Raw genomic sequence first — 15,241 nt, forward strand, 5'->3', positions numbered from 1 at the left:
GTTTGTACCTATGTTATTTGCTTATTATTTCTTGCCTATATCTTATAATATGAGAAACTACTTTGGCAGTAACAATACACAATGTACTAACCATTAAAAAAAAATTTAACCCTAATCTACCCTCCCCCTAGTTATATGCCACTTCTTCCCACATACCATATGTATAACCACACTGAACTTAACTTTTTCAGAGGATAAAATGCCTCTTGCCTCTTTAAAGCCATATGCAGTGGAGCAGTCTCTTATGTTTATAAAGTCAGCACATTATGTGAGATTTGCATATATCCCAAATGACCCTAGAACAGTGGTGGCAAACCTATGGCACGCAGGCCACGCTGCTCTCTGTTATCAGTGAAAGCTCTAAGAGGATCGCTATCACTGCCCTAGAACATCACTTATGAAGATGGTATATGGGAGACCAACAGGTCAGCTCTCATTAGGCCCAAGATAGCCACCCTTCCCCATTCTGAATGGCAACAGTGACCACTTCTTCAGCTGAACATGAAATGAAGTAGCTGGGTTGTATTTAGGGGCCATATTTTATGAAAATTCATCTTCGAACACCACAATCCCACTTTATAAGCTTGGTTGCTAATACAAGAACAAAGGATAACTTTAGAAAAGCAGGTTTATGTCTCTCATCTCTCAGAGGCATACACGCTAAGTAGAAAGGGTACAATAGCTTGCCCACAACCCTCCACAGGAGCATGGTTGATTTTCTGTGATGAAGTTCTACTACCCTTATCATACAGCCAAGTAATCAATTTTTTAACCTCCGTGCTTCCAATTAGACTAACGTCCTCCGCATCCTCAGAGCCTAACACACTGCATGGTACAGGGCAGATGTCACTAAATCCTTACTGAATGAATCACTCACAGTATAGGCTCCCACATCCTGACTAAAATACGAAAACTAGGGGCTAGGGAGATGGCTCAGTTGAATAAGCGCTTCCCTGGCAAGCGCAAGGGCCTGAGTTCAAGCCCTGGCTCCACAAAAAAAAAAAACCAAAAAAAACCAACAAAAAACACCCAATAAAATATGAAAACTACCTTGCTGTACAGCACAACAGTACAGTTCTGTTCACAGGTTAACTTTTCTTGGGGCAGCCACTCTTGTGGGCTAGGTTCAATACTGTAAGTAATTACCGTACTTGCTGATTGTCTCCTGCCTGTTTTCAGTCAACGGCCTGGCTTGTAGCTCACTGGTGGGGGAGCTTCCTAATGAGACCTGTACCTTTGCCTGTTTAACAAAGGACCTTTTAACATTTATCTAAGCTCTTGATTCATAAAACATTATCTTGAGAATAACTCACTGGAAGTGCTACTACTAAAAGAGTGAAAAAATTCTAGTAAAGTCTGAAAAAGTATTTGCCTGGCAAGTGCAAGGGCCTGAGTTTAATCCCTGGTTCCAGAGGGGGGAAAAATGGGGGCTGGGGAGATGGCTCAGTAGAATAAGCACTTGCCTGAAAAGTATTTGAGAAAATATTTAAGAAGAATTTCTTTTCATAAGTGAGACTGGTCATTTTCCAATTCTGTGTCACCTTGTTTTTACATCAGTGTTAGGTTATTATCTTACAATGAGTTAAGCATATGATCTTTTACATGTACACACATACATGTGTGTGCTTTATATTTAACATGGGAAAAAAGGAACTAGTGAGTTCACTCACCTTTACTGCATTTCCACCACCTTTGGGGCCCTGAGCCTTCTTGTCAGCACTATCACTCCCTGAGGCTGCTCCCCCTTTAGAGAAGAGGTAACAAGTAGTCATGAAATCGTACCTTCATATTTACAGCAAGGCCCAACACATAGCATAAGCAGATTTGCGTCATAGCACCAAGTTCCAAAAAGGAAACTCTTGCCAGATACTTTACTACAGCAAGCTAAATCAATCTGTGACTCATATCTCTCAAAACAGGAAATTCATGTCCTACGTAAACACTGCATGGAAAAGGGATCTATAGATGGGTATGCTAATGGGTGAGTTCAAGCTCCCAAAGCTGGCGCCAGATTTTTCTGGATCCAATTTCAAATCATGCCCCCTAAGGGCAAACCCCTAAGCTCTTGTAAGATTTCTAATATGTATTACAACTACAGATTCAAGCATTCACAAATTGAATAAGTAAAATCTCCAAGAATGTTAAACATATTTGACTGAAGAATATATTCATTTCCAAATTCCCAGAATTTGCCTATTGAAGTCTAAGAAGTGGCACTGGTACTCAGATTAATAACGACTGGTAGCAGCTTACATTTTGCTCCTGTTAACTTCTGTCAGAAGCAGCATACTGTTAGACAGGATGATGATCCTAAGCAACATAGCCAGGTTAAGTGTCCCTAAGTAAGTACTAAGGTCCAGGCATTGGAGGTACAGAGAAAAAAAGGAACAAACCACGGGAACTCAAACTCTAGTGAGGAAGCCATCGCTTCTGAAGAATGTAGCAGGTGCAGAGAGGGTTAAGCACAGAGAGCTATGGAGGCAGAGAGGGCCTCTTTTTTTTTTTTGGTGGAACTGGGGGTTGAACTCAGGCTCTTGCACTTGCCAGGGAAGCGCTTATTCTACTGAGCCATCTCCCTGGCCCTGAGAGGGACATTTTAACCAGCAGGCAAGGCTTCCTGGCTAACCAGGAGCTAACTAGCTAAAGACGACACTGCAGGATGGGACAAACTGCATGAGTAGTAATTGTAAGATGAAGCCAATTTGGGGGTAACAGTGCCATCAGATGAACCAGCTAGGAGAAGGAGCTGAGCATCAAGACAAGACTACTTTTAGATCCCCAAACTTGTTTTGTTGTTGTTTTTAATAGTGCTGAGGATTGAATTCAGTGCCTCACAAGTCTGGCAAGCATTTTATCACAGAATTATATCCCTAGCATGAAACTTGGAATTTATTTTAGAAGTAATAGGAAGCCAGGTAAAAGTCTCAAGCAAGAGACTATTTTACTTGTCTTAGTACAACTTAAGCATCCCTAACGTGAAAAATCGGAAATCCCTTTTGGCTTTTGAGCTTAGATACTCAACTGTAAAGTCTATATGCATACCCCTGGATTCACATAACTTATCTGAAACACTTCTGGTCAAAAGCATTTTGAATAAGGTATATCCAGTCTGTATCTCCAATGCCTAGAACAGTGCCCGACAAAACAGGTACTCAATAAATGTTTAATTCACCAGAAAAACCCCAAACACTGACTACTAAAACACTAAGAAAATATTACTGCCAAAAGTTTTATTAACTCAAGCTATTATTGGGGTTTGCTATACATACTTTTTTTCAGTATGGATTGAGCTGAGGCCCTCCTGCATATCAAGCAAGTGCTCTGCTACCAAGTCACATCCCCAGTCCTTTTTATTTTTTGAGACAGGGTCTTGTCTTGCTAAGTTGCCCAGGCTGGCTTTGAATTTATAATCTTCCCGCCTCCCTCTCCAGAGTAGCTGGGATTAGGGGTGTGCACCACTGTGCCAAGCTGTGCTCGCTCTTGAAAGCTGACACCTTACAGCAACCTCCTGGTCACAGTCCTCTAACTGCACCTCTCTGTGATTTACTCAGGTCTCGGATATCTAAGGTTTCTCTCCACCCTCACTTCTGCCATCATCTTGGGTGACCCCACCACCCAAGTTGAGGAATCTCACCCAACAACTTGAATTCCAGTTTGCACCCAAATGCCCATATTCTCTATTGCAGGCCTCCTGCCTCAGGGGAACAAGACAGAACGGTGCCACTCAGAACTAGTGTTTAGTTCCTGCCTACAACCTCTTCTTCCAGCTTTCTTGTGCCTCAGTCTCATGATGCTGGCTCTTTGACTCCACAGAATACCACTGCCATCAAGTCCTCTTATTCTGCTAAGTTTCCAGTCAAACCTCTGTCCCAGTCTGGACCACGCTTGCACATCTGAACTGCATTCCCACTACACCCTTTATTTCTTTGGTGCTGCTATCCTATTATAATGGCCCAATAAAACCCCAACCCTGGCTCTAGCTACACCTAGGTCTTTTCAATTCTATACTATACAGTTGCAAGGTACTAGATAAATTATGACGGTGTAGATCATGCCTTCTACGAATTCATGGCCTTTAATGTCAGCATTCTAGCCCTGAAGGCAATTCCTGTATTCGTTTTTCATTTCCTCTTCCATCACCATATTCCAAACCTTTACCACTCTACTCAAGAGCCCTACTGGGTCCCTTCACCCCTCAATCTTAAAACTTGCCTTCATTTAAAAATTTGGGTCAACAAACACAATCTCACGAAGTTCACCTCTTCCTCCGTCCTGGCTCCAGTACTTACAACCAAGCATGCCCTGTCTCCTTCTCTACGAGCAACATAAAACTTCTAATAAAGAGTCAGAGGCTCTACCTCACTCCTGCACTCCCATTTTCTCCAAAAGACTATTCTGCTGTACCTTCGCCTCTTTTACTTACTGGATCCTTTACCTCAGCCTCACTCTCAAGTTTTCCTTCTCTGAAGAAACAACAAATTTCTCCTAATCCTTCATCATTTTCTACCTACCATCGCATTCTCAAGTTTTTCAGTTAGAACTTTCCAGAGAAGTTCACACCGACTATGTGCAGTGTACCACTTCCCAGTCCCTCAGTCCTCTAGTCAATGAAATCTGGCTCCTGCCTTTCCAGCCTTTTGCCTAAAGCCACCCCTAATTTTAAAATCCAAACAGTACTGTTTTCATTTCTCTTGGTTGCTTTGCTGTGCTTGATGTGATAGTTCTTTAAAACATTCTGATTTCATTCTACTGCATTTCCTTATCTTCCTCTCCCCTGGATTCCACACTATTATTTAAGTCTGGGCCACCACCTTCTCTCACCAGGACCACTGCAACAACCTCCTTGCAGGCCTTCCGACCCGTAAGCAAACTTCGTGGCATCATATATGACATCCTACTTTTGTTTGGGGCTCCTGTCCCAGCAACAATATACTGCACACATCATGCTGTTTTTCACCCTGCTGCCCTTGCTGTGGGATCCTGTCGGGAATGCTCCACTACCCATCTTGGCACGAAGAACTCATCTCTATAATCTTCCCTTCCCAGTTCCTCAGCTAGATGAAGCCCTTCGTCGGTTTACATAGTAGTATTTCACCTCATTAAAATGAATAAAAATTACCAAAAAAGTCTCTCAGCACTGCGTTTAATACAGTATTTTATGGTCACTATGCTATCTTCCCCACTATTCTGGGGACTCCAAGATGTCTCTTTACAGCCTAAGAGATCCTAGAAGTGACAGCCCCACCCACGTCATGGCCTCTGAGAAACGACCCTTACTAGCTTGTAGAACCCATCAGGATGGCCTGTGCATCGCACCTCAATATGTTCCTACAACTCCAAAGAGCACTTGTTTTTTCTAAGCCTCATCGCAGCTCTAGACTTAAAGGCTGACAGCCCCTTAGGCCGACTGGCCACCGGCTGCCTCCGTCTAGGACCATGACAGTCGCCTGCCTGCTCCTTTCCCCTGCTTCACTCGCCTCCGCTGCCCCGGATTGTTTCGACAGCTCTACCTTTCCCCCCTTTTCCAGAACCACTTTTTCCTTTGGGCGGCATCTTCGGAATTCGCCGTTGTACTCGCTACTACGTCGACGTAGAGAAGCCCCTTGAGGTCCCCGGGTGCGTCTTGCATGACGCCTGAAAGTAGCCCTGTAACGGAAAGCGTTCTACTCGTGGCTCCGGAGCAGGCATAGCTCGGGACAGACCCAGCTCACTGGCTCTTGGACCAATCGGGTTAAAGACGTTTGACCTCAAAGAAACAGGAAGTGGGGTCGAGGGGCGGAGACAAGGGAGGGGTTGCGGCGCTAAAGCCCGCCTCTGCGTTTTTTAAATTCAGGTTTTCTTTTTCTGAGACAGGGTCTCCTTATGTAGTTCAGGCAGGCCCCGAACTCACTATATGGCCCAGGCTGCCCTGGAACTCGCGGTGATCCGCCTGCGTCAGCCTCGCGAGAGCTGCGCTCCTGGTTTCAGCCGGCCTTATTTACACCGGTTTTTTCTGCTCCTCTTGCTCCTCCGCCCACTTTCTTCGCGCGTGCGCAGTGAGAGCCCTGGGCCTCTGCAGTCCCTCGGCGCTTGGGTTTAGCCAATCCCGGAGCCCCAGACAAAGAGAAAATAGAAGAGCGTTAGACCCCGTCGCCCCTGCATTTCCGCCCTCCACACAATCCTGCCTTCTCTGGATGTTTTTCGTTTTTAAATTTTATATTGCAGCTGTAACTGGTTGAATTTAAAAGGTGGTTTTTTAAATAAAAGTATCACCTCTCTTCCCTTTGTCGAAATTCGTCAAGGAGAAATATTGAAGGCAGTCTAAATACTCTTTTTTTTTTTTTTTTTGGCGGAACCGGGGATTGAACTCAGGGTTTTGCGCTTGCCAGGGAAGCGCTTATTCCACTGAGCCATCTCCCTGGCCCCGAAGGCAGTCTAAATACTCTTACAGCACTAGAGTGGCACCTCGGCTCACGAACTCAATTCTCTCTACGATTCTGGTCGCGAACTGAAGTGGACAAGCACCAAATCAAATTTCTCCATAAGGTCAATAATGAACCTAGCCATTGAATTTGATTTGGTTCTTGTCCAGTTCGGTTTGTGACCAGAATCATGGAAAGAAGCAAGTTTGTGAACCGAGGTACAATTGCATTTAAGTAGTGTTTCAGCCACACAAAAGGGTAGTATAACGCTATTTAAAAACAACAGTTTAAGATTTTTGAACCATTTTGGGTCCAGGCTACTGCTTTACTATAAAATCAACGCCAACTAAGATCTGCAAAAATAATACTGTAGAATGACGGTTGGAAGGCTATGTGTACAGATTAGGGAGTCTCTGTCTCCAAAAGCCAATAAGTAAATAAATAAATAAATAAATAAAGGATTGGGGATGATGTAGCTCAGTTCGAAAGACTTGAGTTCAATCCCATAGAATAAAATAAATAAATCCAGGAGTGCTGGCACATGTCTGTAATCTGCACTAGGAGGCTGGGTCACAAGAACGCAAATTGGAGTTAGCTTGGGCAATTTAGTGACTTTTTGAGAACTTGGCTCAAGATAAAACTTAAAAAGGGCTGGGCAAGAGGGCAGTAATCCCAGCATTTAGGAGGGCAAGGCAGGAGGATTGCTGCAGATGAGCAGCCTAGGCTATGTAGTGAGTTCATGACCAGCCTGAACTACATGACAAGACCTTGTCTCAAAAAATGCATACATGCCTGGGGGATATAGCTCAGTTTGAAGGCCCTGGGTTCAATCCCCAGTTCTTTGCACACACTGTATGGATTCTGGAACCAGATTGCTTCGTTTCAAATTCATCACCATCTGTCTACTGGCTCTGTGACCTGGAGGAACTTATTTCACCTCTCTTGGGCTCAGTGTCAGCACCCATGAAATGAAGTTGATGAAAATAGTACCTACACTGCATTAAGAGAGTTAAACAAGATCTTGTTTGTAACATATGAAAGACAGTGTCTGGCTCATAGTGTTAGCTGAAGACGGATGAGGTTTGACTTGGTGCTTCCAGATTTTTTCTCCCTTTACTGAAACTCTCCCTCCTCCACCAGTAATTTGTATATAGTGTCTGCTTTTCCTGCATTCCATGAGACAGCTGGCCCAGCTTGCCACTGCTAGCCGAAATACATAGTTCCACCAGCTTGGAGTGTAGGGTTTGCCTTTCTTTGGTGCTGAGGATGGAAGCCGAGCCTCAGGCCCATCCAGCAAGCAGCTCTGCTGCTCAGCCACACTCGCAGCTCCTGTTGCTTCCCCCCTCAGTACTGGGAATTGAACCCAGTTGTATTTACCACATTCTACCAAACCCCTTTTATTTTTATTTGGAGATAGAATCTGTTTTTTTTTTTTTTTTTTTTTTTGCGGAACCGGGGATTGAACTCAGGCCCTTGCGCTTGCCAGGGAAGCGCTTATTCCACTGAGCCATCTCCCTGCCCCCAGAATCTAGTTTTTTAATAAAATATTTTTTTTGGAACTGGAACTGCTTCATGCCCCAGCCAGAGGCACGTATTTTCAAGGCTGGAGCCGTCCCCAAATCAAACCTAAAAGGAGCCCCTTACGCTGCACTAGTATGACTTCTGAACACATCTTGGCCACTGTTTGTTTTGGGTGGATATAGGGAGCCCTTCCTGGTCCTCACCTCAGTCTGGGAAGTTTACATTTGTAATCCCATGGATAAGTTATTGGAATTCCGTCAAGTTAATTCCAATCTACCACTTCCAGAGCAACCCACGATGAGAATAAAGACACTAAGGCATATTTATAGTTATGGGGAACCAAGGGGTCCTAAGTCCAGCCATGGTGATGGCTATCTGCAACAAAGGCCTCGACCCAGGGCCGACCCTGAGTTTTCATGCAGTCATGAAGGAGGGGTGGCTTGAGGAATGAATGATTCAGAATTACAGGAAGTCCGTGAGTGCTGTGAGCTGGGCCAGGTAGGAGGCCTGCATTGACCTCTACGATATGCAGAGAGGATATGCAGGGAGTAATCTGCATTCCACAACTGAGATAGTATCTAATGCTTTAGGGTCTGCTTCTTTTTTTTTTTTCAGTATGGAGGACTGAACTCAGGACCTTAAGCTTGCCAGGTAAGCACATATTCTACTGAGCTATCTCCCAGGCCCTTGATGTGTACTCTTTGAAACCCCAGGAAGTCACAGCTTGTATCTAGAGGCTCAATCCCAGTCAACAGCATGGAGCATTGGCTCTTTGTCCTGTCTCAACCCAGCTTGTATTAAAGAGCAGCAGGTGGGGGGAGGTTACCAGGGAAACACAGGTGCTGTGCCCTCTTCAAAGACTACCACCAGCACCTCGGCTAGACCAATATGCATTGCTTAAGCCAAATGAAGGGATAAGCATAAGTCCTAGCCAGCTCTGTACACATCAATACGTGGAAACAGGGGCAGGCACAGCCAAAATGGAGACAATGGCTCTTCTTTCAAGGAGAGCTGCTCGGCTGGTCCTCCACAGGTGGGGGTGACCAGCTGCGGAGAATGCAGTCAGTGCTGAGGCAATATTTGCTCCCCCATATTTCAGGCAGCTCTCACTACTGTACTGCCTTTCCAGATCCAGACTGGGTTTGGGGACTGAAAGTGACAGTGTGGCTCATGACCAGGAGCCCTAGGGGGCTTCTTCTGGTTTGTCACTGAGAAGAGCGTTTCCTGTGACTAGCAGCTGTGGCAGTCATGGAGTAGAAATGAAAACAACAACAACAACAAACCATACACAAAAAACCCGAGAGTTTACAGCCCACTAAACAGTTAACCTGAATGGCTGATGTACCTAGCAAATACTTAGTGCCTAAAGCATTACTGAGGCTGCATGCATTTCAGCGGAAGATAACAGAAGCAATGGCTGCGTACATAGCTAAATTTGTCCAAGCCATGCCTAATGGCCAGCAGCTCCAAAGAGAAAAAGATGGGTGTAGGTCTTCTAGGGGCTCAAGGTCAAAAGCATTTTAAGACAGCGAAATACAAAATCATGTACGATCTCAACTACGCAGTACGTATTGCAGAAAGATGAGATGGGAAATAAACAAAATTTTCATTGTTCTAAAATGTCAGCTTATGCCTAATGTCCATTTTCTTCTGTTTATAGCATATTCTGTTGCTTGGCATTTTTTTTTATTACTTAAGTAAAAAGGCAATAAATATTATGGGATAAATAAACAACAAAAAAAGACAGCTTCTCTACAGGGTTAAGTCTGCACCAGTCTTTGGAGGCAGACTGTGGGGGAGTCTGTGAAGCAGAGTGACAAATTAGCTGAGGAGAGGGCAAAGAGAGCAGAGAGGAGGAAGATTCAGCCTTGAAACCATGGTAACATCTGCTGGAGTGTGCGAGTGACTCAGAGCCGGTAATGGCTGCCAATTGTATTTTCTGCTAATTATCTTCTCAGACTGAGGCTTCTACGCATTACTTAAACAAGGATAATCAGGAAGGGGAGCTGGCAGCACTCTTCCAGTACAAAGGTTCACACACCAGACTCACCTCCCCACTCTACCCGCTCCCCAGCGAAGGGCTCATGGTGTCCTTCCTGTCTGAGAGAGAAGCAGAGCTTATTCTGAAAGGGCAACTTGAAGCAACAAAGCAGACACCTCGTTGATCGAATTCACAGGTGGTCAGTGAGGGGAGCTGTGGGCCCCAGCCTCAGGGGACAAGGACAGAAAGTAAACCATGGAGAAAGGATCAGAAAATGGTGGACGAGATGAGCTCCTGCAACAGGAACCACTCGCCACGGCCCATGGCTGGGCATCTGGTGCTGATGGGGCTCACGTGGCCCCCCAGTACAGCCACTTGGTGCTACTGTAACAGGGCGGGCATGAGGTATTGAGGCTTCAAGTGACTGATTTTTCAAAAAGAGCTTCGGAAAAGACTCCATCCAAGTTCTTCCAGCCCTATATAAACCCAAAAATAAATAAACACTGGAGTTTCTGAAGACACGACTATTCCAGATCTAGTGGGGAGGGTTTTTTTTTTTTTCAGAGATAGTGTTCATTTCGAGACCGTGGAAAAGAGTGAGCACAAAAGGCTTACATACTCTATGGGCAAGGAGCTTTCCTCCATGACATCTTTTTGGCTTGTGTTGTCATTTTGCCTGGTATTCTATGGGGTGGAAACCAGGTCCTCACACACACTAAGCAGGCACACATCCGCTGAGCTACACTCCCAGGCCAGTTCTCCTTTAGTTTTCACAATAATCGGATTTTGGGGGGAAAAGCATGATTATCATTTTAGAGCTAAAGAAATGGACTCAGAGGTGACAAGAAATGTGCCTAAAGTTTCACAGGCTTGGTGGCGAGGTTGGGCTCTGCACTCAGATCTGACTTCCAGGCTGGTAGCCTCGCCGGGATGCTGCGCTGCCCAGGTCTGCCATTTCCTACATTACGTCCAAGGACACGCAGTTCTCTTTGTTCTGCATGCATGCTCACCAAGGCAGCTACCTGAGGACATGAGGCCTACAGGGGAGCACTCTGTACAGAGGCACCGGCAAGGGCCATAATAAATTAGCCTTTGGCTTCTGCATCAGTGTGTTGTTATGAGTCACCCAGCACTGGAAGAGCGGTGGGTAGAGCACCAGAGCTGAGGCAGACAGGAGGTGTGTGTGTGTGTGGGGGGGGTGACAGGTTTTTCAATAGCGTTGCAGCAGAGAAACAGGCAGAGGGAAAAAGGGAAAGGGGCTTTATTATCTTTGCCACACAGAGAGAATCTGGGGAAGATAAGGGATTCTTCCAGAGAGAACAAAGGGAAGCTGAGGCTTTTATGGCCTGTTGCCAGGGGTGGGGTGTGAGGGGGATGTTTAGATATACCTGAGGAGCTCACTGGGGCTTTCCCTGAGGCAGCAGGAACAGTGAAAGGAAATAGCACCCTGGGCTGAGTTGGAGAAGAAGGGGCAGGTGGTCTCTGGGAAGATAAGCTGTTGTTTTAAGGGCTTCAGCCATATTAGATGACCACCACAATGATTCAGCAACTCATACTAGGATCAGAACCTATCAGGGAGGAAAAGCTTTTCTACAACCTCACCTTCTGGAGCTATCCTCCATGTCCATGGGATCTACCTCTTAAATACCTATTCTCCTGCCCCATATCATGTTTTGTTTGCTTTAAAAGACGGTCTCTGTGCCGTGCCATCCCCACCCCCGGGCGCACTGAGATGGTGACTAAGACTGGGCATGGTGGTGTGCGCCTGTAATCCCAGCGCTGGGGAGGCTGAAAACAGGAGAATCACTACTAGTCCAATGTATGTAGTGAGGCCCTGTAGTCCCTGTACTAAATACATAAAAAAGGGAGACAGGGTCTCACTGTGCTGCCCAGGTAGGGCCCCAACTCCTGGGTGCAAGCCATCCTCCTGCCCCAGCTTCCTGAGTAGCTGGGATTTGCAGGGTGTGCCTCTCCAACAGTGCCCAGCGTGTCCTGTCCCCACTATCTTATGGTGAACAGTGAACCTGCTAGATTTGCTGTTTCATGTATCTCCCCTCAATCCATTTTGTTCCGGTAGCAACTCCAAACAAACTTTGGCACCAGTGCACTCCATCCCTAAACACTTTGGTAGTCGTCATGCTAAGTAGAATTCACCAGTGGTTTCTTGCCTTTGTCCCCTGCTATCCTCCACTGCCATAGCCGTCTGCATATTCTCAGGACCAGTGAAACAGTCTCCTCATTGATCCCTCTGCTACTAGTCATACCCCCTTCTTCTGTGGATCTGAAAGGGAGCTCTCCAAAGCACAGAGCCAACACTGTCACTCTCCCAGTGAAGTCCCCTCAATTGCAGCCATTATCTGATAGCGTGGTGTTTTGAATATGTTTATCAGGTACAATAAATATGTTGCTGCCCCTAATGGCTAAGTGTCTCTTCAAAAACCTAAGACTAAAAGCTCCATTCAGCCCAGCTAGTCCCCTTCTAGGCATCTTCCCTAGCTAAGGGCATCTTATTACACTGATCCGTGCGTACCTGTGTTGATAGCAGCTCAGCAGCAGCTAACAACAGCTCAGTGTTGGAAGCAGCCTGAACTCTTGCTAGTCCTTGGGGATCCAACCACACAGAATTAGTGTTTACACATCCTCTTCAAGACTTTGTGTTGTTCTCCCTGCCTCGAATGCTTTCCTGCATTTTCCATCTGGCAACTCTTATGTGCCTTTCAAGGCTGAGCTTGGAGCTGGGGTGTGGCTCAGAGGTAGAACATTTTCCAGTGTGTGTGAGGCCCTGGGCTCCACCCCCCATATCAGAAAAAAAAATATGGAGTTCAGATGCTGCCTCCTCCTAGAGGACTTCCTGACCCTCTTCTCCCCTTTTCACCCTCATCTGGGGATTCCTCGGTGCTCCCAAAGCACCCTGAGCTTATCCTTAACATTTAAGTTTTTCATATGTTCTGGGGATTGAACCCAAGGAACACTGCACTACACTCAACCTCAGCCCTTTCTGTTATTTTTAAAATTTTAAGACAGGGTCTCACTGAGTCGCCCAGTAAGCTCAAAGCTAGCCTTGAGCTTGTGATCTTTTTGTCTCAGCCAAGTAGCTGGGGTTACAGTCCTGTGTGAACACACCTGGCTTGCAGATTTCCTCTTGTCAACAGTCATACAAAGGTTATTTTGCTTGACTCAGATAGAAATCATGAATCAGCAAAATGCAGCTCTGCTAGCAGCTGGGCTTTAAGTGCTAATGGCCCTCAGCCCTTAGTGTTATCGCACCAGGCCCTAATGTTGCCGGTCCACACTGGTCAATGCCAGCTGCTGTCCGCAGGCTCTGCTAGTCACTGGTCTCTCTCAATGCTCACTTAGTCACTAAGTTTTCTGGACTGGACTCAAAAATTATGATTCTCCTGCCTCAGCATCCCAGAATGCTAGGATTATAGGTGTGTGATGCTATGCCACGTTTATAGTATACATCTTCAGTTTTTCATGTTATACATTTAAATTATGCACTACTTACATCTACAGCATAAGCACCTTAAAAAGGTGTGCTCCCATTTCTTTGACATCTGTGTTATTGTTGTTACAAATTTTATTTATCTACATTACATAAGTATTACTTTTATATTTTTCAGAAAGGGGGGTTGAATTCAGGGTGTTTGTACTAAGCTTCAACCCCAACCCTCAATTTTTTAAAAAAATTTTGAGATGAGCGTCTCATTAAGTTGCCAGGGTGGGCTCAGACTTCTGATCTTCCTGCTTCAGCCTAAGTGCTGGAATTATAGGCATGCACTACCACGTCTAATTACCTTGCACTGTATTATAATTTTTGCTTTAAAAAGTTGCTTATCTTTTTATTTTAAACACAGTATCAAAACCAGGAAGTTGAGGTTGGCATAATGAGTCTGTATGGTTTTATCACATCTTATCTCAGGGATTCAGGGAATCCCCACGAAAAACCAAGATATGAAACTATCCCATTACCATATCTTTATGGTAACCTCCCTCATCCTAACCCCTTATAATAAACATCCTTCCATTTCTAAATCCTGTAAGTATCTGTTTGCAAAGATCTTGATAAGTTTATCACTTCAAGAATGTTACACAGATGGGGGCAGGGAGTATAGTTAAACGGTAGAGTGTGATTTTAGCACGTGCAAGGTCCTGGATGTAATCCCCAGCACCAGAATAAAAATTAAGTAAATGGGGTCACACAGTATATTACCTTTGATAGTGCCTCCTCCTCTCAGTGTATTTATTTATTTATTTATTTTTGCTGTACTGGGGATCGAACACAGGACCTTGCATTTGCCAGGCAGGCACTTACGCTGCTGAGCTATATCCCCAGCCCTCCTCTCAGTTTATTTTCATTGACATCTATCCAAATTGTAGCATCTATGAGTATTTCATTCTCTTATTGCTAAGTTCATTATATCGTTATGTTGTAGTATTCACCTGTTAAAGGACATTTTGGATATTTCCAGTTTGTAGCTAGCTATTACAAATAAAAGTGCTATTAACATTCATGGGGGGGCTGGTGAGATGGCTCAGTGGTCTAAAGCACCTACTTAGAACAAGCTAAGCCAAGCAAAGCACAGGGACCTTGGTTCAATCCCCCAGCACCACATGCCAGCCCGCCCGCCCCCTGGTGGGCTGAGCTGGCCACACAAAATAAATAAATAAATAAATAAATAAATAAAATAATTATTAAAAAAAAAAAACATTCATGGGGGTCGAGGAGATGGCTCAGTAGAACAAGTGTTTCCCTGGCAAGTGCAAGGGTCTGAGTTCAATCCCTGGTTCTGCCCCCCCCAAAAAATTCATGAACAGTTAATTTTTTTTTGAACAGTTAATTTTTTATTTTTATTTATTTATATTTTTGGTGGAACTGGGGATTGAACTGAGGCCCTTGCTCTTGCTAGGGAAGCACTTGTTCTACTGAGCCATCTCCCTGGCCTTATTTTATTTTTTAATTTTTTTTGGTTTGATTAGTACATGTTTGCAGTTCCCACAGTTTACAGTCATCTTGGGGATTGGGTACAAGTGCATACCACAGCTTGTTTTTTAATTCCCTCCTCCTTTCCTCCCCCTCTGTCTCTCCTTCTCCAATTTCTGCACCTAATTTTTCATTCTCATTGGTGTTATTAATTTTACCCATTTAGGGATATAGTGTTTACAGTCACTGAGGTGATCAGGTTCCTGTACACAGCACATCTTTATTCTTTCTATTTTGCTTCCCCTCCTCCTCACCCCTTGCCCTTGTTCCCTTGGACCACTTCCCAACTGCAAGAGATCCATCCTCTTGTCCCCCTCTGTCTCCTCCTCCTCCTCCTCCTCCTCCTCCTCCTCC

At 45.0% G+C, this 15,241-nt stretch overlaps 1 protein-coding gene across 3 annotated transcripts in view; it reads right to left on the reverse strand.

Moving 5' to 3' along the window:
* Positions 1-5,679, reverse strand: part of Pin4 (peptidylprolyl cis/trans isomerase, NIMA-interacting 4) — a 20,291-nt gene extending 14,612 nt beyond the window's left edge. Inside the window, exons 1-3 of one of the 3 annotated variants that reach the window (XM_023707106.1) lie at positions 3,270-3,344; positions 3,073-3,074; positions 1,671-1,744 (exon numbers count right to left, since the gene is read on the reverse strand). In XM_023707106.1, coding sequence (XP_023562874.1) covers positions 1,671-1,744; positions 3,073-3,074; positions 3,270-3,307 — 114 coding nt within the window. In that variant the 5' untranslated portion in view covers positions 3,308-3,344. Of the gene's footprint in view, positions 1-1,670; positions 1,745-3,072; positions 3,075-3,269; positions 3,345-5,477 lie in introns of those variants that run through there. The other 2 variants (XM_023707105.1, XM_004646781.2) reach the window with 2 other exon arrangements.
* Between the last annotated feature and the right edge of the window lie 9,562 nt (positions 5,680-15,241).

The sequence above is a fragment of the Octodon degus genome, unplaced genomic scaffold (genome assembly GCF_000260255.1).
Source record: "Octodon degus isolate 3935 unplaced genomic scaffold, OctDeg1.0 scaffold00280, whole genome shotgun sequence".
In the NCBI taxonomy this organism is placed as follows: Eukaryota; Metazoa; Chordata; class Mammalia; order Rodentia; family Octodontidae; genus Octodon; species Octodon degus.